Source organism: Mus musculus, chromosome 3 (genome assembly GCF_000001635.26).
Source record: "Mus musculus strain C57BL/6J chromosome 3, GRCm38.p6 C57BL/6J".
In the NCBI taxonomy this organism is placed as follows: domain Eukaryota; kingdom Metazoa; phylum Chordata; class Mammalia; order Rodentia; family Muridae; genus Mus; species Mus musculus.
In genome coordinates this window covers 94,850,360-94,873,438 of record NC_000069.6, presented here as the reverse complement: position 1 = coordinate 94,873,438, position 23,079 = coordinate 94,850,360, and the positions used below count along the sequence as shown (strand labels likewise).

Below are 23,079 nucleotides of genomic sequence, written 5' to 3'. Positions count from 1 at the left end.
TTTTGAGATAGGATCTTACTATGTAGGCCAGGCTTGCCTTGAACTAAGTGGCCTTCCTACTTCTGCCTTCAATGAGCCTGTAAATCTAACATATAATATTGTCTTACTCTACATACTATAATTATATAAGCTCCTATACTTAAGATAATTTGCATTTTTAACAAAATTGACAATCCTTTGAGAAATATTCTGAATAGGGAGAGACGGATCAGTGGTTAAAGTATTTACTGCTTTTGCAAAGAACTGGAGCTCAGTTCCCAGCACCCACACTGGGCAGCTCACAAGCATCTTTAACTCCAGCTCCAGAACCTGGAAGCAGGGCAGAGGTGGTGCATGCCTTTAATGGCAGCATGGGGGGTGGGAGTGGTGAATAGACTGGGAGGCAGAGGCAGGCAGATCTTTTGAGTTCTAGCCCAGCCTGATCTACAGAGTGAGTTCCTGAACAGCCAGAGCTACACAGAAAAGCTCTGTCTCAAAAACCAAACCAAACCAAACCAAACCAACCAACCAACCAACCAACCAACCAACCAACCAACCAACCAAGAAAGAACTCTGAACACTGGGCTCACATCTCAAAACGTCAACTCAATAGAAGCTTATGTTTCACTCAGCACTCAGGAGACAAGAGGCAAGCAGATCTCTGTGAGTTTGAGGCCAGCCTGGTCTACAAAGTGAGTCCAGAATAGCTAGGGCTACATACACAGAGAAACCCTGTGTCTAAAACAAACAACAAATGTATGTTTTAAGCAGATGACTTCTGTTATTCTAAGTGTTTGCTGTTGTTCCTACTTTGTAAAATCTGTAACTAACATTCTAGCTCACCACCTACTATTTCACGGACAACACCAATTTAATAGCAAAGTACTTTAAAATTATGCTTGTTAAAAAATAGAGAAAAGTACTCCTCTATCACTATTATCTGGGTATAATGAGCTCTCTGCTAGTGCCATTTAGTAAGCAAAGAAAACATAGATCCCATCCCTCTGCTGGAGTTTGGGTTTTCAAACTTACTAGTAGATTCATAGGGACTATGAACATTTTCCAAGTGGCACTGGAGCTGGAAAGGGGTGGAGAACTGGCGGTAACAGTGCTGGCAGATGGTGTGACCATCCACCTCACCATTCTGTTGATCAAGTTCTACGTGGTGCTTCATGTGGTTCATGAATCTGTAGCACAGCACAAAGAGAAAGTACAGAAAACTAAGTCAGCAGTCGATGAAAGATATGATACAGTTATGAACAAATACGATTTGCTCCCCAACTACAACTTCCTCCATTTGGGAGAGTCTTTTTCTGAGCCCAGAAAGATGGTCCTTTACAAATTCTGTGTATTTCTGTGTGTCTGCGTATAGGGTCATTCATACAAGTGCTGAAGGAGGTCGGAGCTGAAGATACAGACAATTGTGAGCCACCTTATGTGGATGCTGGGACTTGAACTCAGGTTCTCTATAAGAACAGAATGCACTTTTAATTTCTGTGCCCTTTCTCCAGCTCCATATTAATAGATACTTCTTCTTAAAATAATTTACTTTTACTTTACATGCATTGAAGTTTTGGTTACGTATACATCTATACTTACATCTCCATCCATCCATATCTATATATGTGAGGTGTCAGGTCTGGGAGTTACAGACAGTTCTGAGCTGCCATGTGGGTGCTGGGAACTGAACCTAGGTGCTCTGGAAGAATAGTCAGTGCTCTTAACTGTTGAGCCATCTGTCCAGCCCCCAGATAACAAGTTCTTAAAACTAAAAGAATATTCTGTTCAAGGAGACTGTGTTCCTTACTCAAAGTTAAAGGTATCTTTTATTACCATAATGAAATAATTCAACAGTATTGCCCACTAAAAAGTCTAACAAGACTGTCTAAGTCAGGTGGTAGTGGTAAATGCCTTTAGTTCTAGCATTCAGGAGAAGACAGATCTCTTGAGTTCGAGGCCAGCCTGGTCTACAGAGTGAGTTTCAGGAGAGCCAGTGTTATACACAGAAAACCCATTTCAAAAAAACCATAAAAGAAGAAAGACTGCATCATAGTTAATATTTCCCAAAAGAAAACCTTAACTATGTAATAAGAACACCTGTGTACTTCTGTGCAGGCTGTTGTTTCAAGCTTACCGAATGTTGTTCTTTAGCCTCTTAGTACAATGAGGGCATCGGAAAGACGTGGCAACCTTAGGGAAGCTCGTGAGCTGGGCTGCTTTGCCCCCATCCCGTCCATAGTAGAAATCATCAACCAGCATAATAAGCTTGGTCTGGACAGCATCTCCAGCATTCTCATTTGGCTCTGGTACTTTGGTAGGTGGTGAGAGAGCAGGAATTGGTGTAGAGGAGGGTGTGGAAGTAACAGGGGCTGTCTTCTCAGGGGACGAGGGCTTTGCTGCCGATGGGACACTGGGCTCTGCATCGAGGGACTTGCCTTTCTTTTGGTACTCAACCATTTCAGGGCAGCAGTACTGTAAAAGAAACGACATCATCATTCCATTTACCAGGAACTAGGATGAGCTAATAAATCCATCATGTCACCTACAGTCCCTTGGAATGCTTTGTTAATGTAGGTAATAAAGGACATGTTTTTGGACACTGGGATCTTATTTAAGCTGTCTAGGCTAGGCCACTGGTTCACAAAATCCTTCTGCCTCAGCCTACTGGGTAGCCGGGACTGTAGGCATTTGCCGGCACACTGAGCTGGGTTTAAGGTGGTCTTCGTCCAGCTTTCATCTCGTTTCCTTCAGTAGCCCCAGAGTTTACACTTCTCTTTTCCATGTCCACACAGCCCCAAGCCTTGCACCTCTCACTGCTCCTCTCCCGCCGTCTTGAGCCTTGAACTAGCATCACTTGACTCTGAGCTTTCTAGAGAAAGAAGGTCCAACTGCTCCATTTGGACTGATACCAGAAAACTGAATGACGACAAATAAAGCAGGGACAAGGTAACAGGTTTTCATACTCCCAGTGATGGAGTTAAAATGGAGTTGAGGATATAAACGTTCCTTGAGGTCTTATCTAACAAACTTGCTGTCCTATGAGATCAGATCGATCACGTAAGACAGTAAGAGCTCAATCACCTATTGGCGGTCTTTATATGTATTTTATCAGTCCCAGTTTTCATAGCCCTGTTCTACAACAAAACACAAGAAAGAACAGCTTTTACAAAAGTTTCCAAGCCAGTTTAAGCATCTGCTTTTCAAGATTCCAGTATTAAAAGATGTAGAAGAGGCCACTTAAGCTGGATCTTTATCATGGGTGGTATCACTTACACACATGTGACCTCTCAGAGCTTCAGTAACACGGAACTGGGCATTACACCGTGGACATATTTTCCGTCCACCGTCCTGGAGGTCAAACACTGGGATGGAAGAGGTCACTGGAAGAAGGGAAAAGAATTGTTAAGATTAGTAAAGCATACGGGGATGAGACTGCACAGTCCCTGAGAGCCAAGAGTAAAGAGCAAGCATGAGAGGCACTGTGTGTGAGACACAGTCCCTTTACTGTTCTAACTCTAGGCCAGGGCTGGCAAACTGATGCCCAGAGACCATCTCAGCTAGCAGCCAGTTTCTATTTTGACTCATGAGCTACAAATGCCACACCCCCTTTTTTAAACCATCAACTCCAATTAGGTAAAGTTTTTCTTTCTCTCTCATTTATGGTTTTCTGGTTTGTTTTCAGAGAGCATCTTTGTGTAATCGAGGCTAACACTAATCTCATGATTAACCTGTCTCCACTCTCAAGTGCTGGGATAACAGGCATGTACCATGTGCTTGGCAGACATTTTCTTTTTAAAAACTGTAATGGAACTGACTGAGCACAGCGATGTATACCTGTAAATTCAATGCTTGGGAGGGGAAAAGAGGATCTGAAGTCCCAGGCCAGCTTCGTCTATACTATCTAGTTACAGACCATTTGGCTTATAAAGGGACAGCACATTTAAAAGCAAAGCTATGTATCTAATTGTGACACTATGATACACAGAAAGCAGCACTCAGAGTGTAACTAGCTTCAAGTCGGCTTCAGGGGAGGAAGTACATTCATGTTGTATAATTTCCAGAACTTGTCTCAACTTATAAAATGGAAACTATTTTGGGGGACAGTTTTATCTAAGACAGTGCCCTGCCTCTTGTAGCCCACACCAGCCTTAAAGACAAGATACAGTTGTGGCTGGCTGTGAATTCCTGATCCTCCTGTCTACCCGCGCCAGGGACTAGGACTACAACGGGCCTTTCTGACCAGGATCTTCCTTATGCAACCCTGGTTGGTCTGGACTTTGATACCATCTCACAGAGCCTAACAATGCCCTTAAAGTTCTCCATGTTGTATTGTGTCAAAAATACTTCCTATACTTACAAGTAACATTATATGGACTACACAGGTTATATTTAGGAATATGCATGTATATACAAATACATATATGTACATAATAACAACTGATGAAAGGAGGCCATAAGTTTGTAGAAGAGTAGGGGGAGGGATATGTGGGAAGGTTTGGAGGGAGAAGAGGGAAAGAAGAAATATAATTAAAATATAGTCACAAAAATAAACAAAAAAAATTTCTGGAAAGAAAAAAAAAAGACTGCCCTTTTAAGCCTAAGCACTATTGACTATTGTGTGAACAGAGCACATGTCGGTCGGTCGTTCATCCACTCAGGACTGGAATGTGACTTAGGCTGTTCTCACCTTTTGCCAATTGGGACTGACATTGCTGTGAGCACAGGTTACAGGTTTCTGTTCTAGACTCTGCTGTCAATTCTTTTCAATCTATGCTCAAAAGCCAAGCTTCTAAAGCATATGGAAACTTAAAAATGTTGTGGAGATGCGTCATACTATCTCTCACAGTATCTGAACAATGTTATGTCCTTGCCAATAGTACACAGAGGTCCACTTCCTTTATATCCTCACCTGAATGTCACTTAAATCTATTGTGTGTGTGTGTGGTCAGTTCTGTCCTTCAGTGTGGGTCCCAGAGATCAAACTCAGGCTGTCTGTCAGGTATGGCAGTATGCAGCTTTGCATGCTGAGCCATCTTACCCTACCAGCCCATTCTGTTACTTTTGAAAACAACTGGACAGATGGCTCAGTTATTAAGAACACACAGTGCTACACAAACATCTTTAACTCTAGTTTAAGAAGGCCTGATGCCCTTTTCTGGCTTGTATGGGCACCAGGCATGTATACATATGAAGGCAAAACACCCATACACAACAAATAAGAAAAACTGAAAAAAGCAAAACAACAACAAAAAACAATTATAGCTTCCTCTTGCTATATTCTGACACTTCCTTTTATTATATTCTGAATTAATATAACATGTTTCCACATGTTTCATGAAGAAAGAGTATAATCATTTGGCTAGATCAAGGCACTACTTTCTCATAATCTTGGATCTTCTCTGAAGAGATCATTTTCCTAGTTACACACCATCTTCTTTTTCAGCCAACATACAAAGGAAGTTCCTTGTGGCATTTTCATGCACACAAAGTCTTGGTTGATCCTCTACCCATGTCTGCTCCTTTCCTTTACCTACCCCTGCTCCTGCTTACAATCCCAGGACTCCCCCCCACTTCCTATCACATGGGTCTATTAATATCTCCTCCCTGATCGCTCTTTTTTTTGGGGGGGGGGGGTTCGAGACAGGGTTTCTCTGTGTAGCCCTGGCTGTCCTGGAACTCACTTTGTTACCAGGCTGGCCTCGAACTCAGAAATCCGCCTGCCTCTGCCTCCTGAGCGCTGGGATTAAAAGCATGCGCCACCACGCTTGGCTCCTCCCTGATCTCTACTCACCTCTCTTCCCCAACCATTTGCACATTTTGTGGTTTCCTGGCGTCTGTCTAAACTTACTCATATAAAAATAAAATACACACTTATACAAAATAGAAATTAGGATCCACGAAAAAACATATAGTATTTGTGTTTCTGAGTTATTCGGCTAGTTTAGTTGAGTTGTTTGCTTGTTTTCTGATAGCTATTCTAATGGGTACTGATGTTATTTCACCAGGGTTTTTGTGTTTCCCTAAGCAGACTGATGCTCCTGGCCACCAGATGCTTATCAGATATTTCATGACTATCTTAAGAGATGTCTCCCCGACCTGCCACCTGCTGGGGGTGGAACCCAGAGATCACACACACTGGGGAGGGATTTTCTCTCTGCTACTTCTCCATAAGCCCTCTTTGCCTCATTTAAAAAAAAGTTTTGTTTTTTGCTTTTTGAGATAAGGGTTATAGACCAGGCTAGCCTCAAATTCAGAGATTTGCCTGCCTCTGCCTCACAAGTGCTGGAATTAAAAGCACGGGCCACTATAACAGGCACAACATTTTGTGTGTTTACACACATGCCACACAGCAGGCATTTAGAGGCCAATGGCTCACCCCATCATGCAGGTTCCAGGGATAGAAATCAAGTGCTCTATCAAGTTTGGTGGCAGGCACCTTCACCTGCTGAGCCTTCACACCTGCTTAGCCTCACCTTAGATTGGCAGTAATGGTGGTAGGTTGTTATTTTTGCACAGTACACAGATTATTTATTCATTGGTAGTAATTTCTTAGCATATTATATCTGCCACCCATTCTACAGGTTACGTTTTCATTGTGCTGCTAGTGTTCTCTGATGCATTAGCGATTTTGATTCCTGCCTGTGCTTTTGGCATGCGAGAGACTTGTCAAATCTAATCACGGGAAGCTTCTTCCCATGCTTCTTCCCGGGACTTCTGGTTCTGGTTAGCTGTTTTACGGCAGGACCTTACGTGTGTACAGTAATCTTCATGCATTGGCCTCCTGACTGCTAAATTACAGGTATAAGCCATCATACTGGTTATTGATTTTTAAGATAGGTTCTCAGCACGGCCTATACCCTTGGTCATAATGGGTACACAGCAATCCATTTTTTGGTCTCACAAGTAGCTAGGTCTATTTACAGGCACGTGGAACTGTGTCAACTTTTTTCTTTTTGTATGTGTATACATATGTGTGTATTATGTATGTGTGGATATTCTTACCTGGAGAGGCCAGAGATTAGTAACTTCAGGCCCCTTCCTCTATCATACTCCAAATTCATTCATTCATTCATTCATTCATTCATTCATTCTCTCTCTCTTCTCTCTTCTCTCTCTCTCTCTCTCTCTCTCTCTCCTCCCCTCCCCTCCCCTCTCTCCTCTCTCTCTCTTTCTTTTTTTCAAGACAGGGTTTCTCTGTGTAGCCCTGGTCCAAATTATTTCTGAGACAGAGTTTTAACCTGATAGTCACTGCACTGTTTTAGCTAGACTGAGAGGCCAGTGAACTCCATGACCCCTTGATGCTGAAGTCACAAGCATGTGCCACCATGCTGGCTTTTACTTGGCACTGGCGATCTAGGTCAGGTATTAGTGCTTAGACAGCAAGCACTTTATTTGTTTTTGTTTGTTTGTTTTGTTTTTCGAGACAGAGTTTCTCTGTATAGCTCTGGCTGTCCTGGAACTCACTCTGTAGACCAGGCTGGCCTTGAACTCAGAAATCCAGCTGCCTCTGCTTCCCAATTGCTGGAATTAAAGGTGTGCGCCACCATTGCCCGGCGGCAAGCACTTTATTGACTAAGCTACCTCTCGTCAACCCCCATCCTGAGTTGGCTGGTTTGTTCTGTTCTGGATTTTTGAGGTACCGATCGCCCTGTGTAACCCACACTGGCCTCACATTCACAAGCCCTTTTTTATTCTCAGGCTCCTGAGTGCTGAGACTACAGACATGCACTAACACATGCCAACCTCATGTCAAGCTCTCTTCTCAGTTTTACAGCTTCCGTGTTTGCTTGGGTTTTGATTTACCTAGAGGTTTTTATTTTGTTGTTGTTGAGACAAGTCTTCTTTATGTTGCCCTGGCAGGCCTACAACTCACTATATAGACCAGGTTGGCCTCAAACGCAGAGATATTCTGTCTCTGCATCCCAAGCACTAGGATTAAAGGCATTCACCACTACATCTGGCTTTGAATTAATTTTTATATTGCATAGAAAGTAAGAATTTCAATTTTTTGTGACTACGTTTTTCAATGTGTTTAAAGATTCAACATTTCTTACATAGTTGAAATGAAACCAAAAGAAAAATTTGAGGCACATTTAAAGTATATAAAATTCTAAATTCAGAGCCCATAAACAACAGCGTCCAGCTCTTGCCACTGTCATCATCGGCAGCTGCTTGTATACAATGGCGCCAGCGTACCTAAGTACTCAGAACAGAGAACATGTTCCACGCAAAGCCTAGAATGTTCACAGAAAGTTACCAGTCCCTGCTCTGGACCTTTAAATATTATCATATTCATATTCTTATTTTCCTGAAAACCTCTCTAGCACATCTCAACTGTAAAAACTGCCTCCAGAGAGGCCAAAGAGATGGTTCAGTGATTAAGAGCACTGGCTGCTCTTCCAGGTCTTCAGTTTAATTGCCAGCACCCATGTGGCAACTCACAACTGTCTATAACTGTAGTCCTATGAGATCCAATGTCTTCTTATGATGTGTAGATGGACATGAAGACAACACACCCACATGCATAAAAATACATCTTTAAAAAAATATTCACCTCAGAAAATCCACTGCTCCACTGACATCTTTCATCAACATATCTGTGTCTCTAATTGATCCCCAAAGCTGCTACAGCTACATTTTCAATCTTTTACTACATTACCATTTCTGTAAAAACAAATCAAAGCACCTGCATCCTATTTTATTTCTCCATTTCACAATGGTCTCAATGCAACAACTGCTTTACCAATGTTCTCTGCATGACTGCATGACTGGTGTCCAGCCTCTCACCTTACCTTTCACTGAAGATTCGGGCCCACTGGTTCTTTGAGCAGAACTGTTGTTGGACACCACCACGGGCCCAGGACTCTGGCCCAGGGAAGGGACAGTGTTAAGAGTATTCACCAATTTGGCCACTTCGTTGCTATTTTCACCTGTAACCCCAGGTCGCTTCACAGTGACAAAGCTGGCAATGCTCACTGCAGGTGGAGAGGGGAAGGAGGGAGCTACATTGACCAAGTGAAAATCATCTGCTTCCCACCCACTGCCCCATGCTGTTCTGCCGGCTCCTCATCCAAGTCTCACCTAGTTTGGGATTCGAGGTCTGGTTGGACTGGCCTGGAGGCTGACCAGCTAGCTGCCCCAGTGAGGTTGGTTGTGTGGCAGTGGGAGTAGTGGAGGTACTGGGGGTGGACTTGGTCTGCTGGGACTGGGACTGTGGGACAGTGCTTCGGATGGTGAGAGTAGCTGGGATGACGGTGGTAAAGGTGTTGGTGGTGGGCCTCACAGGCATTGTGGAGCCTGGCCTCACGGGGGTCATCTGAGAGAACACTTGTGGGACGCCAACTGTCGGCTTAACAAACTGTGTACCTGGGGCTTTTAAAAGAGAGACAAAAAGAGTCCCAAACCTTCATCAGTGAGCTCACCTATAAAATATTTTCTTGCCTTTCCTAGAAATACAAGAACAGGAAAAAGTTATTCCCTGAGCTGACTGAGTGACCACCAGAGGTTACTAAGAGTAGTGTCCATCTTAACATCTAAGAAAGCTGTAGCTGTCCACTGAACAAAAGGAATTATCCAAAGTTTCATAAAGCAGTAATTAGAAGAAATCCTCACCAACTCCTTTCAGATACCTTCCACATTATCTTTTTTACAGTAGCTTGGCCTCCATATTAGAAGTGGGAAAAGAATGGTTATATACAGGCCAAAGGGCAGACTTGATCCGTAAAGTCTTTTTTCAGAATTCTGAAAGAATTTTCCATTTTCTTCTATACATTCAAATAGGGCAAGCAATCTACTCTACTAGGATGTCCCAAAGGTTAACAATTTTCTAGAACTGTAGACAATTCCAGTGAGAAATATTTAGGGAACACCAGAATGTTACAGAGAAATTGGATCAGATTTATGCCCTAAAAAGCCCTGAAGGCTCTGAAACAACAACAAAAGAAACAAACGAACAAAAACAAAAAAGCTTTAGAAAGCCAACTACAGCGGCTCCCGACTGTACTTGTATTTCTTTGAGTCTGTGAGTATCTATGTGTGGGCGGCATGCACACCACAGTGTGCAAGTGGAGGTCAGTGCACCATGTGGGAGCTGGTTCTTTCTTTCCGCCATGTGGCTTCTAGGGAGTGAACACAGGTTGTCAGGCTTGGAGGCAAGTCCCTTTAGTTCCAAGACACCTAATGGTCCTGAGGACCATTTACACAATTAAATAAAGTTATTCTCTTTTTGAGCCAAATTGTAGAAAATCTAATGTTTAAGAAATGTGACTTGGGGGGAATTATAAGAATCTTCTTTTGGTACTGGAAGTTGACCCCAAGGCCTCAACAATGCTAAGCATGCACTCTACCCCTGGCTACACCCTCCAACCCCAATATTCCATTATATGGTCATTGGTAGTATTATCCTCAAAGCACATACCATTTACTTCATTTATATCTAAAGTCCTCCCCCAACCTCTGCCTTAGTTTGTTTCTTGAGACAGGACTTGGCCTTGAATTCACAGTAATCCTGCTTCAACCTCCTGAATGTTGGATTCCAGGAAGTGTGCCACCATACCTGGTGGCATATCCAAAACCAATGCTTTAAAACTAAAGTAAAATTCAATTTATAATCCTACCACATAAGTGAGTATATGTATATGGAGTATTAGATTTGTGAGTTTGCATTAATAATATTCTTTGAGGACAATAGCTGACCTCATCAGCAGACACTGGTAATGACTAAATAAGATGTATTTTACCTCATGAAGGGTAGTGAAGTTACCAACATAAAATCACCACCTGGTCAAAGCTTAGGAAGACTTTTTAAAATTGGGCTTAAATTGTTAACATGGTGCTTTAAAATTCTGTTTAAATACATGCTTCCAAATGACCTAGAATATCCTGAAACTATAAAAGTATCTGGATGCCAGGTTATAAGTATCTCCTTACCTGGGACCAATGTAATTGGTCTAACTGTTTGGCCTTGCTGTACGTTCAGCACAATCCCAACCTGATTCATTGCATTTTGTACAGGCCGAACATTCCTTACAGGAAATCCCTGAATTAAAAAGAAAAATGACCTTTAATATAGAGATCAACTAGCCGGACTCTAAATACAATATGACTGAAGGCTCCAGTCTCACCTAGCGGCTCTCTCTACAGTTTCAGCTTTCAAATGACCAAAATGGAGAATTTTAGGAAAATCTGGCATGCTAGGTTTTTGCGGGGTGTTTTTTTGGTTTTTTGTTTGTTTGTTTTTGCTTTGAGACAGGTTGTTATGTAGCCTAGGCTGCCTCCAAACTCTTAATTATGGCAAACATCTTTGGGGGTTTTTGTTTGGTTTGGTTTTTCTAGACAGGGTTTCTCTGTTTAGCCCTGGCTGTCCTGGAACTCACTTTGTAGACCAGCTGGCCTTGAACTCAGAAATCCGCCTGCCTCTGCCTTCCAAGTGCTGGGATTAAAGGCGTGCACCACCACTGCCCAGATTTTGTCTTTTGAGACGAGGTTTATATACCCCAGGTTGGCCTTAAACTTGCTATGGAGCTTAGGCAAGCCTTGAATTTATGACAGTTTTCTGCTTCATTCTCCTAAAAGCTGGGGTTACAAGTTTGCTCCACACCCACAGTGTTTAGCAAACTATTAAATAACCAAAACCAACAAACCTATGCATCCACACACTGGTGCTTTGAAGAGGGAAAAGAAATCCCTAATGTATTTAACCTAGTATTCAACATATAAATCATCCTTTTTTTTTTTTTAATGTTGCTATCAAAGCCCATTTCAAAGGCAACAAACCTCTGAAGCATGTGCCTTTAAATTCTACTCAGATTTGGGCTTTCAACTTCCAACGAAGTTGTCGTCGTCTTCTTCTTCTTCCTCTTTTCTTCCTCTTCCTCGTCCTCTTCTTCAAAGACCACTTATTTTATACTTGTATTCAAAAGTCAATGAATTCACCCCAGGGGGCAGAAGCAGCCCAGATAAAAGGTATCCCTTGCAAGGCAAATTCGAAGGCTTCGCTTTTTTTCTTAAGATTTCTTTTGTGCGTATGAGTGTTTTCCCTGAACATATGTATGCGCACCACAGGGATGCCTGGTGTCTATGGAGGTCAGAAGGTATCAGGTCTTCTGAAAGTGAAGTTACAGACACAGTTGTGAGCTGACATATAGGTGCTGGGAATTGAACCTGGGTCCTGTGCTAGAACAACAAATGCTCTTCTTGGGTAAGCCAGCTCTCTAGTCCTGAGTGAAGCCTTTCTAATTTTAAGTTTCCCAATGATGATTTCTGTTCAGACTTGAATCAACTCAACAGACCTCTCAGGTGTATGAAAATATCATGTAGCCATGATGCTATGCTGGGCACTTCATAGGCAGGATCCCGTGAAACAGTCCAGAGAAACTCAGTTCAACAGACAGAACTCTAACAGTGATGAAGACCCTGTCCAAGGCTAAGCCTCTAGAGGCTCACAGTCTATCTCCCCTACCAGGCCTAGAATTCAAAGTCCCACTCACCTGGGTAGTGATGAAGATAGGTTGTGAGGCCACAGGGGAGCTAGTCACATGATTGGCATTCTGCATGACCTGGACAGGTCTCAATACTGGTTGAGTAACCATTGTTCCCAGACCTGGTGCTGGGTTTTGGGTGAGGATGAGTGGCTGTCCACCTTGCTGGACCAAAGTATTACCAGCTAAAGGGTAAAAGGCAGACAACACAAAGGAAAACAGAACAAGAAAGGGATGTTAGAAACATTGCTAAATTTGTATTAATAAGAAACATTATTATTTCAGCTAAGAAACAGTGTCTCAGATATCAAAACCATTTAACTGCTACTACTCACCTCAGCTTACGGCACCAAACTCACTCCAACTTAAGCGTCACCCAACTCTACAGCTAACACAAGACAAGTGAGTCAGGGTAGTTCACTAACCCACCCATGCCTTGCCTAAGGCTGAAAGGCACCAGTTCCTAGCTTCACACTAATGAGCTAAGTTACCACATACTTCTCTCCCCCGAATCAGCAGAGCCAAAAAGGGAAGACTTTCCATATTTTAAGTAAAATCTTTTTGTAAGAAGGTAATTTGTTGTTAGCTAATCCTCTTTTAAACTTTTTTTTTACATTTACTGATAAATGTGTGTGTGTGTGTATCTCTGTGTGTGGTTGTATGTGTATGTGTGTGAGTGTGTATGTGTGTGAGTGTGTGAGCATGAGTGTGTGAGCTTGAGTGTGGGAGGCATCTCCAGCTTAGCAGCAAGTGCCCTTTACTTGCTCACTGAACCATCTCACTGGCCCTAAACTACTTTGTTGCTGTTTGAGAAAGGTTCTCATTTAGTTTGATGCCAAATAACACAAGACAGTCTTCTATAGGAAATACCAAATGTGGTGGCTCGGGTGAGAATGGCTCCTATAAGCATAACAATGTTAATGCTTGGCTTGCAGTTAATAGAACAGTTGAAGAAGGAATGGGATTTGTGGCCTTGTTGGAGATGTTTTCTGAGACCGCCTTGTTATATAGCCCAGGCTGGCTCCAAACCCAGCCAATACTCTCCACCCACCTTAAGTACAGGTAGTATATGCACATTTATATCCAGTGCTCACTGTAGCTCTGAGAAGTGAAATTTCAACGTACCTTTTTATAATCTATTGTTAACATGTTACTCAAATAATGGTTATCAAAAGCATTACAAAAGGCTGGAAATGTAGCATAGTTGGCAGAGTGCTTGCCCAGCATGTGTAAGGACTTTGTTTCAAATCTCAGCACTGCACAAGCCAGGCTTGCAGTCTTGCCTGTGATCACGACAGCAGGATGGTGAGCATTTCAAGGCCATCCCTGTTGCTATGGCAAGTTTGAAGCCAACCTTGAAAACAGTAGACCAAGGCTCAAAAACAAACCAAACAAAAATGTGTGCATGTATATACAACTGTAAATCTAGCACTTTACAGGAGCTAGAGAGATGGCTCAGCAGTTAAGAGGACTGACTGCTGCTCTTCCAGAGGTTCTGAGTTGAATTCCCAGCAACCACACAACCATCTGTAAAGGGACTCGATGCCCTCTTCTGGTGTGTCTGTAAATGTCTACGGTGTACTCATATAATAAATAAATAAATCTTTAAGAGATAAGGCCAGCCTCAGCTAAATAGGAAGTTGAAGGCTCGCCTGAGCTATTTGAAACCCTGTCGAAAAACAAAGAGTTACAGAGAGAGTTGGCTCAAAGTTAGGATTAGGGTTAAGGTTAGTTAAGAGCATTTGTTGCTCTTGTAGAGGATATGGGTTCAATTCCCATTGCAACCATCTGTAACTCCTGTTTGTCCTCTTCTGACCTACAATGGTGCCAGGCACACACAGGTGTACAGACATATGTGCAGGCAAAGCACTAATATACATAAAATAATTAATTTAAAAAGCAAAACAGCCAGGCATGGGAAAAGGCTTATTCCCAGTACCTGGGAGGCAAAGGAAGAGGCAGATAAACCTGTGTGAGTTCCAGACCAGTCTAGTCTACAGAGTGAATTCTTAGCCAGAATTACATGGTAAGATCCTATCTAAAACAAACAATAAAACATATTAATAAGTAACTATTAAAATGATAATATATTCACTACATATTACAAGATAAATAAAAGTAGGGGAAATATGGTCTGTATGATTCTATTTTTGTAAAAAGACATCACCACACAAAACTGCAGAAAGAACTATTTGTATAAATGAAGAATTATAGTCATTTCCACATGATAGGACAGTTAATTCCCCATCCCTTTGACTTTGTTACCTAGATTTTCTCTATTTTTCCTCTCTCCCACTCTAAAGTTTATTTGTTTTTTTTTAAAGATTTATTTTATTATTATATCTAAGTACACACTGTTGCTGTCTTCAGACACTCCAGAAGAGGGTATCAGATCCCATTACAGATGGCTATGAGCCACCATGTGGTTGCTGGGATATGAACTCATGACCTTCGGAAGAACAGTCAGTGCTCTTAACTGGTGAGCCCATCTCTCCAGCCCCCTAAAGTTCTTTTAAGATAGGTTTTGCTATATAACAGACTGGCTTTGAGCTCACAACCCTGAGTACTATGATCACAGGAATGTACTGTCACACCCTGCCCTGTTTCTAGCATTTTCCACAATGCACATTTTTTAAAAAGATTTATTTATTTATTTATTTATTTATTTATTTAATGTAAGTACACTGTAGCTGTCTTCAGACACTCCAGAAGAGGGAGTCAGATCTCGTTATGGATGGTTGTGAGCCATCATGTGGTTGCTGGGATTTGAACTCCGGACCTTCGGAAGAGCAGTCGGGTGCTCTTACCCACTGAGCCATCTCACCAGCCCACAATGCACATTTGTGGATGGTTGTGAGCCATCATGTGGTTGCTGGGATTTGAACTCCGGACCTTCGGAAGAGCAGTCGGGTGCTCTTACCCACTGAGCCATCTCACCAGCCCACAACGCACAATTTTTGTGTATGTATACATGCATGCTGGTGGAGGGCAGTGGTTGGGCTGAGGTGCTGTCTGCCTCATTTTGGCTTTGGTTTTAGATAAGGTCTTTCACTAGCCTGGAGCTGGATGAGAAGGCTGGGGTGGACAGTGAACCCCAAAGATCCACCTCTTTCCAACTCCTTGGTATCCAGGACTTTACATGGGTCCTGGGAATTGAACTCAAGTCCTTGTGCATGTGTGGCAAGCACGAGGCTTAATGAATAAGCCATTTCTCTAGCCGCAGTTCTTCTTTTTCTATGATGGGGTCCCATGAAGTTCAGGCTGGCTTCAAATCCACTACATTACCAAGAAAGACCTTTAACTTCTGATGCTCCTGCCAACTTGTGGAGTGCTACCACACCAGTTTATGTGGTGCTGGGGACCTAACCCAGGGCTCTGTACATTCTATACATGCATTTTAACTGAACTATATCCCCAGCCCCACATATTATCCTTACAAAGATAAAATTTATTTCTAAAAGAAATAAAATCCCTCTTTAGACAGACGAAGCAGAAGGGACCAAGTTTAGGGCCAGCCTTGGTGGTTTAGCTAGATTGTACCTCAAAATAAACACATAAAAAGATTGCTGGAGATGAGAATATAGCTCAGTGCTAGAAGTGTTCGTTTACCTCAGAAGGCCTCGTTTACCTATAAGTGAGGCCTTATATTCAATTCCCAGTGTGTATATGTAGGAGGGGATGACGACACAGGGCATGATAAAGACAACCATGCTCATCCAGTTCCTAGTAAAATACATGCACATACACAGAAACAAATCCACCCAAAAACAAACAACTAAGCACATGGTGGGAGATGCTGTTTTCACAGTCAGGAGGCAAAGGCAGGTGGATCTCTGCAGGTTTGAGAACAGCCTGGTCTACATAACAAGTTCCAGGCCATCCAGAGCTACATAGAAAGACCTGATATCAAAAAAGCAACAAATAAAGTTCTTGTAGCAATACATCAAATGAGTCTTTGGAAGTATACACTGCTATGAATCCTAAAATACAAACTATCAGGAATCATCTTCAGTACGTAGAGAGTTATTGAACATGGAATAGAAGTTGAGAACTGGTGGCACAGGTAGAGATCAAGAGTTGAAGACTAGGGTTGGACAGATGGCTCAGTAGTTTAATTTCTAGCATCCACATGACAGCTCACAACCATCTATAATTCCAGTTCTGGGGGCGGGGGCAACACCCTCAGAAGGCATCAGACATGAAAGTGGCACACGGAAATATACGCAGGCAAAGAACATATACACATAATATTAAAAAAAGACGGAGTAACTGGCCAGCCTGGGCTATATGAGACCCTGTTTTAAAACACCAAACTCATTTTAGTTTCTCTGATCAAGAAAATGCCCTGAAAATGCTATTCTTTCACCATTTCATTCTAGTAGAAACAACTTTTCTCCTTAATACGAAGGAGCCAACAACCAATCAATCTCTCAAAGCAAATTTACAACACAAAGCTACCTGTAAAAAAACTTAACCGAATGAACAGGACTCCTCTGATTTAAAGAGCATCTGTGTGTGCATGCAAACAAAACCAACCAATAGCCCCAGATCTCTAGGACAGTCAGCAATGCTGAGCTCGTCTTCTGGAACCTGCTGACCTGACTCAGTCCTGCACTGACTGAAGAACAGCATCATCTGCAGTGTTCCTTCCACGCAAACAGTTCCTAAAGACGCCTCCGGCTAGCACAGCCATAGCACTACCAGGGACAGCTGCCTTCCAGGTCAATTTTATTCTCTCATGCCTCTATCCCAGAATGCTTTCCCAATAATCCCACTTACCATTGTTGTTGGCAATTAGTGTGACAAGAGTCTTCTTTGTACTGTCGCTGTTCTGTGCCCCACTGTTACTAACAGTAGTGGATGTAGAGAGGTGCCCAGCAACAGAAGCATGGGCAGCAATGGGCACTGGAGCTGAGACTGGCTGCTGGCTCACAGAAACTGTGGGGAAGGGAAGGCATAGTCACTTGGAGACAGGGACAGGTGACACTAAAGGATTCTGCTTCCTCTCATTCCTTTGTGTTTTGACAGCCAAAAAAAGTTTCTAACTTCATTCAAAATTCTAACTGTTGACATGATTTGTCCTCCTAATTGTCTCTTAGACTACCACTTAGACACAATTTCTTTGGTCTTTCTATCTTCTTCTGTTGCTCTGATAACTACCCTGACAAACTCAGCTTAAGGGAGAATGGGCTTATATGGATCACAATTTCAGATTACAGTCCATCATTGTGGGGGAACTCAAGACTACAGGAGCTTGAAGCTGCTCATCACATTATACTGAGTCAAGAACAAAGAACATAAGTGAATGCATGCACGCCAGTACCCAGCTTACTCCACTCCTCAACAGTTTAGAATCTTCTTCCTAGGGAATGGTGCTACCCACAATAGGTAAGACTTTGACATCAATGAAATATAACTAGGAATCCTCCACAGACATGTTCAAGGCCAACCTAATCTAGTCTCTTGTGACTCTAGATTGTGTCAATTCGACAAGTAAAACCAACCATCATACAATCTTTGTCTTACATTTCCTGGTTAATTAAGTAACTGCGGGACTAAGAGATGGATTAGTGGCTGGATCCATCTTTGTTGATGGATCAACAGAGAGTACTGGCTTCCAGAGGACTCAGGTTTAATTCCCAGCACACACATGACAGCTACAGCTGTCTGAAACCTCATTCCAGGGGATCCAGTGCCATCTTTTGGTTACTGTGTACACCATGTATGCACGTGGTACAGACATACATGCAGGCAAAACACCCATGTGTTTGTTTGCTTGTTTTTTTTTAAATCTCAACAAAGTTAGGTCACCAACCTCTGAAGCAGGACTTGAATGTTTTGCTTTCTACAGCACTAGTGTCTCTTTAGGACTCTCAGATTTAACATCACCACTTCTAGAATTTATAATCCTTCATAATAAACCACCTGTAAAACCTATACTGTGTTTCAACCTAAATCAAAGCTATCTTCAGGTCTCAAGGAAAGAAACAAAACAAAAAACTGGTATAACTTATGAGAAAACCTCTACTTTGTTAATTCAGTGCAACAGAATTTTACCCTATATCACTGATAAAATAAAAGGCAACAAATCTTAATTATAAACTGGCCACTAAGACAGACACAAAAGAATGTTTCCTTAGCTTATAAAGGAAGCCAAATTCAAGAAAAACAAAAAGTGCACTGACTAGGGACACAGACCAGCTCTGATACACATTGCTTTACAATCCTGTTTTTGTATTTGAGAAACATCAGTTAATCCAATCTCTCAATGTTTTAAGTCAATTAAACAGTATTTTACAAACTTTATGAAGCAGCAGATACTCACATGCTACAGCACAGAAAAGAGGAATACCAATGCCATAAAAAGGCAGCCTTAGATAGTCATTCTCTGTCTCTCTGTCTCTGTCTCTGACACAGAGAGCTCGAGAGCGAGAGCAAGATAAAGAGCAAGAAAGCACATGCGTTTGAGCATGCACACCCGAGCGCAGGGTCTCACTCTGTAGTTCCTGGTTGGCCTGGAACTCATTATTTACCTCCAGCTTAAGGCACTGTGTCTCAAAGCCTCCTAAGAGTCAGAATTATAGGTGTGAGCCACAACGGCTCTCTCTGGTTTCTTTTTTTGAAACAAGGTCTCATGCATCACAAGGCTAGTTTCAAACCCTATTGTATAACTGAAAATGACTTTGTGTTTGTGATTCTCCTGTCTCCACCTCCATTGCTTAGATTCCAGGTATGTCCCACCATCCCTAGCTTATGTAGCAATGGAGACAGAGCCTAGGCAAATACTACATAACTGAACAACACCCCCATCCCTCTCTCTGGATTCTTAAATTCTTTGTATCACATATTCTTCATAATTCAATGTAATTAATGTAAACAACCTAAGAACAAAGGAGCTTTAGTTACCGGAAGTAGTTTTATCCACAGAATTGTAATCTTCAACTACAGAGTCCTCAATGACATCACTGATTTTCTGCCATGGCTCCAGTTCCTCCTCCTCACATTCCATAAACAGGTCGGTGTCCGCCATGCTACAAAAAAATAAAATTAGTAAGATACTGACCTAGAATTGGAGAAATAATTTTATACTAAATATGAAACATTTATTTGTTAGAAAAGGATCTCATTCTGTAAAATAGGCTGGCCTGGCACTTATGGTTTCTGACTCCTGGCAATCATTCTGCCCCAGCTGGCTAACTGCTGGAACAGCGTGAGCCACCATATCCAGCTGCAATCAAGCTATCCTTCTATATCACTGGACCAGAGAAACTATTTTTATTCTTGAATATTAATCCTTTCCATGGTAAATTCTTTAATAATTGGCTTATATAAGTTGAAGGTATAATACTAAGAGGGTTCGGGTAAAGTACATGCAATAGCATTGCAAGGATAGGGCTGGAACTGTTGTATCTGTTACAGTTTTCCAGTCACTACTGACACCGTTTAGCATTACTTTATTTACTTATTGTATACATGTATACAGATGTGTGTGCCATAGCACACATAAGGTTAGAGGACAGCCTGCAGGATCGATCCTCTCCGACCATAAAGGTCTCAGGAATCAAACTCAAGATGTCAGGCTTGGCAGCAGCACTTTTATCTAAGCCATCGAGCCAGCCCAATACTTTTTTTTTTTTTGAGACTTACTATGTAGACCTAGTTGGCCTTGAACTCACAGAAAACTACAGGCTTCAATCTCCCAAGTGAGGAATTAAAGGCAGCAATGGTTGAAAGGGACAAGCAGGGAGGAGCTAGGAAGATGGGAAGGACCTGAGTTCAGACCCCAGAACCAACATACAAAACAAAAGCCCCAAACAAAAAAGCAAACAGATGAACCACTAGGTGTGGTGGTGAGGTGCTTTAAATCAGAGCACTCGGGAAGGGAGGAAACAGGCTGATCCCGACACCTCACTGAGCAGCCAGCCTAGACTGCCCGAAACAGCAGCTCAGGGTCAGTGAGGACCTTGTCTTGTCTATGGAAAGCAACAGGGAAATCCCTAACATCAACTCTTGCCTTACACACACATACACACACACACACACACACACACACACACACACACACACACACACTCTCTCTCTCTCCCCCTCTCTCTCACACACACACACACACACTCTCTCTCTCTTTCTCTCTCACACACACACTCATACTCTCTCTCTCTCTCTCTCTCTCTCTCTCTCTCTCTCTCTCTCTCTCTCTCACACACACACACACACACTCTTACACAAATGTTTTTTTGGAAAATTCCACAATGAAGCCCAATACTGTAAAAGCTAATTTTATACTTCTTCTAATAATGTGTTGGGTACAGTGCTTGCCAGCATATGCAATGGTCTCCAGCATACACACAAAACTGTCTAGTTAGTGATCGTGATGTTTAGGGTCTTTTGTTGGTGTTGCTTTGTTTTTGAGATAGAGTTTCACTATGTAGCCCTTGAAATCGATTGGTGGACCATGCTAGCCTTGAACTCACAGAAACATAACTATTTCTGCCTCTCAAGTTCATGTCTGACTCACTGGTTGTTATTGTTTTGGTTTTTCTGAGACAGGATGTCTCTATGTAGCCCTGAATGTCCTAGAACTATGTACACCAGCCTGCCCTTAATGCCAAACCTTGACTTCACAGTTTTGTCATCACTACACACTAGAATCATGAGAAGAATCTCAGTGAGGGACTGGCTATACTGGGTTGGCCGATGTATATGTCCTGGGAAACATTTTTACTTTATTTTTTTATTTCATTTTATGTATATGAGTATGTTTGCCTGCCTGTGTTACAAGATATTTGACTATTGTACATAGAAAACCCAATTGTTAGCAAAATATAAAAACTTCAATAGATACTGCATTTACATGTCAGACACAGTTAGTTACAAGTGTCCTGTAGCGGTGCAGTTTGAGTATTCATCTAAAAAACCTCTACAGACAAGAACACAAAAGAATGAAAAGTACCTGCCTATCTTAAAGCAAGTTGCTTGGGAGAGAGAGGTCTTGTGGTCTTGGCTCTATGATCTGAAGCAAAGTCAGCTAGATGGCCTAGAGCTACCCCACCAAGACAGGAAGTGGTTTGTCCCCTACTGTGGCTTGCCACACTAAGCTAGTGACATGGTTCAGCCTGCCAAGGGTGAAGTTTCTTTTATAAGCAATTGGACCTTTAATAGAGCTCTCTTGCCCGCCTGCCACCCCTTCCCCCCCCCCCTCTTTCTCCGCTTAGAAGAGCCTTTAGGAAAAGAGCTCCAGGTAAGAGATAAGAATTTCCTCTTTAGGTTTGTAGGAACAACAGAGAAACAGCTGCAGGCCACTGGTAAAATAATATTCTAGGAAAGAAAGCTAAGGAGTCCTCTTGGGTTTCAAAGAGCTCAAGAGAAAGGTAGACTAGACTAGTTAGGTACAATGACACAGATAGAAAGTGACTGCTAAAGAGCTAGTAATTTAGTTGTAGAATCAGGCTTGTAAATAGATAGTTTGTGTATAGTTCAGAAAACAAAGTTCCCTCACTGAGGTAGCAGGCTTTTAACTCCTGCTAGTTTATGCCTCCTGTCTCTTTACAGGTATAAATATTAGATAATTTAAATGGCTACATGTATGTCTGTGTATCACTTGTTTGCATTGAGCCCTTGGAGGCCAGAGGTGTCAGATGCCCCTAGAATTAGTTATAGATTGTTTTGAGCCTCATTGTGGACGCTGGTAATTGAACCCCAGACCTCTGGTTCCTAACTACTGAGTCATCTATCCAGCCCCTGACTGTTTTAATTAATTAAGTTAACTGACCCAGATCACTGTGGGTGTCACCATTTCCTAGACAGAGAGTGCTAAACTGTATAAGCTGAGAAAAACTGACTGACAGCAGTTAAGAGTTAGGGCTCTTCCAAGACCAGATTCAATTCTCAGCACTCACATGGCAGCTTACAACTGTCTGAAACTCCAGTTCCAGTGGATCTGGTACCCTTGCATAGACATACATGGAGGCAAGACATCAATGTACATAGAAATAAATATATGTTAAAAAAGGGAAAGAAAAACTGATCCGAACACAAGCAAGCAGGTGAGCATGTATATATCTATTTCTTTTCTATTCTTTTAAAAGATTTATTATATCTTATTATTATATTATAGCTATCTTCAGACACACCAGAAGAGGGTGTCAGATGTCATGTGGTTGTGAGCCACCATGTTGTTGCTGGGTTTTGAACTCAGGACCTTTGAAAGAGCAGTCAGTACTCTTAACCGCTGAGCCATCTCTCCAGCCCTTCTTTTCTGTTCTTGACTGTGGAAATGATGTAACTAGCTGTTTTAAGTTCCTGCCCTGACTTACCTGCAATGATAGATACACTATAACCTGGAATTGTAGCCTGAAATAAACCCTTTCCCACCTAAATACATTTTTAGAAGATTTACTTTTTAATCTGCATTAGCACCATATGTATACCTGGTGCCCACAGAAGTCAGAAGAAAGTCAGATTCTCTGGAACTGGAGTTATGGATGAGTGAACCACAACCTGAGTGCTGGGAACCAAATCCGAGTACACGACAAGAGCAGCAGTGCTCTAACACAGAGCCTCTCTCCAGCCCCTATGGAAACTGCTTTATGTCCAGATATTTTTATCACAATAGCAGGAA

At 42.1% G+C, this 23,079-nt stretch overlaps 1 protein-coding gene across 8 annotated transcripts in view; it reads right to left on the bottom strand.

The window, feature by feature from the left end:
• Nucleotides 1-23,079, bottom strand: part of Pogz (pogo transposable element with ZNF domain) — a 60,589-nt gene that overhangs the window by 10,139 nt on the left and 27,371 nt on the right. For 2 of the 8 annotated variants that reach the window (XM_011240090.3, NM_172683.4), the window contains exons 2-10: nt 19,365-19,489; nt 17,238-17,396; nt 12,468-12,643; nt 10,909-11,017; nt 9,061-9,351; nt 8,772-8,981; nt 3,253-3,359; nt 2,114-2,451; nt 1,012-1,166 (exon numbers count right to left, since the gene is read on the bottom strand). In XM_011240090.3, the coding sequence (XP_011238392.1) occupies nt 1,012-1,166; nt 2,114-2,451; nt 3,253-3,359; nt 8,772-8,981; nt 9,061-9,351; nt 10,909-11,017; nt 12,468-12,643; nt 17,238-17,396; nt 19,365-19,488 (1,669 nt within the window). In that variant the 5' untranslated portion in view covers nt 19,489. The other 6 variants (NM_001165948.2, XM_006501362.2, XM_006501363.2 and 3 more) reach the window with 6 other exon arrangements.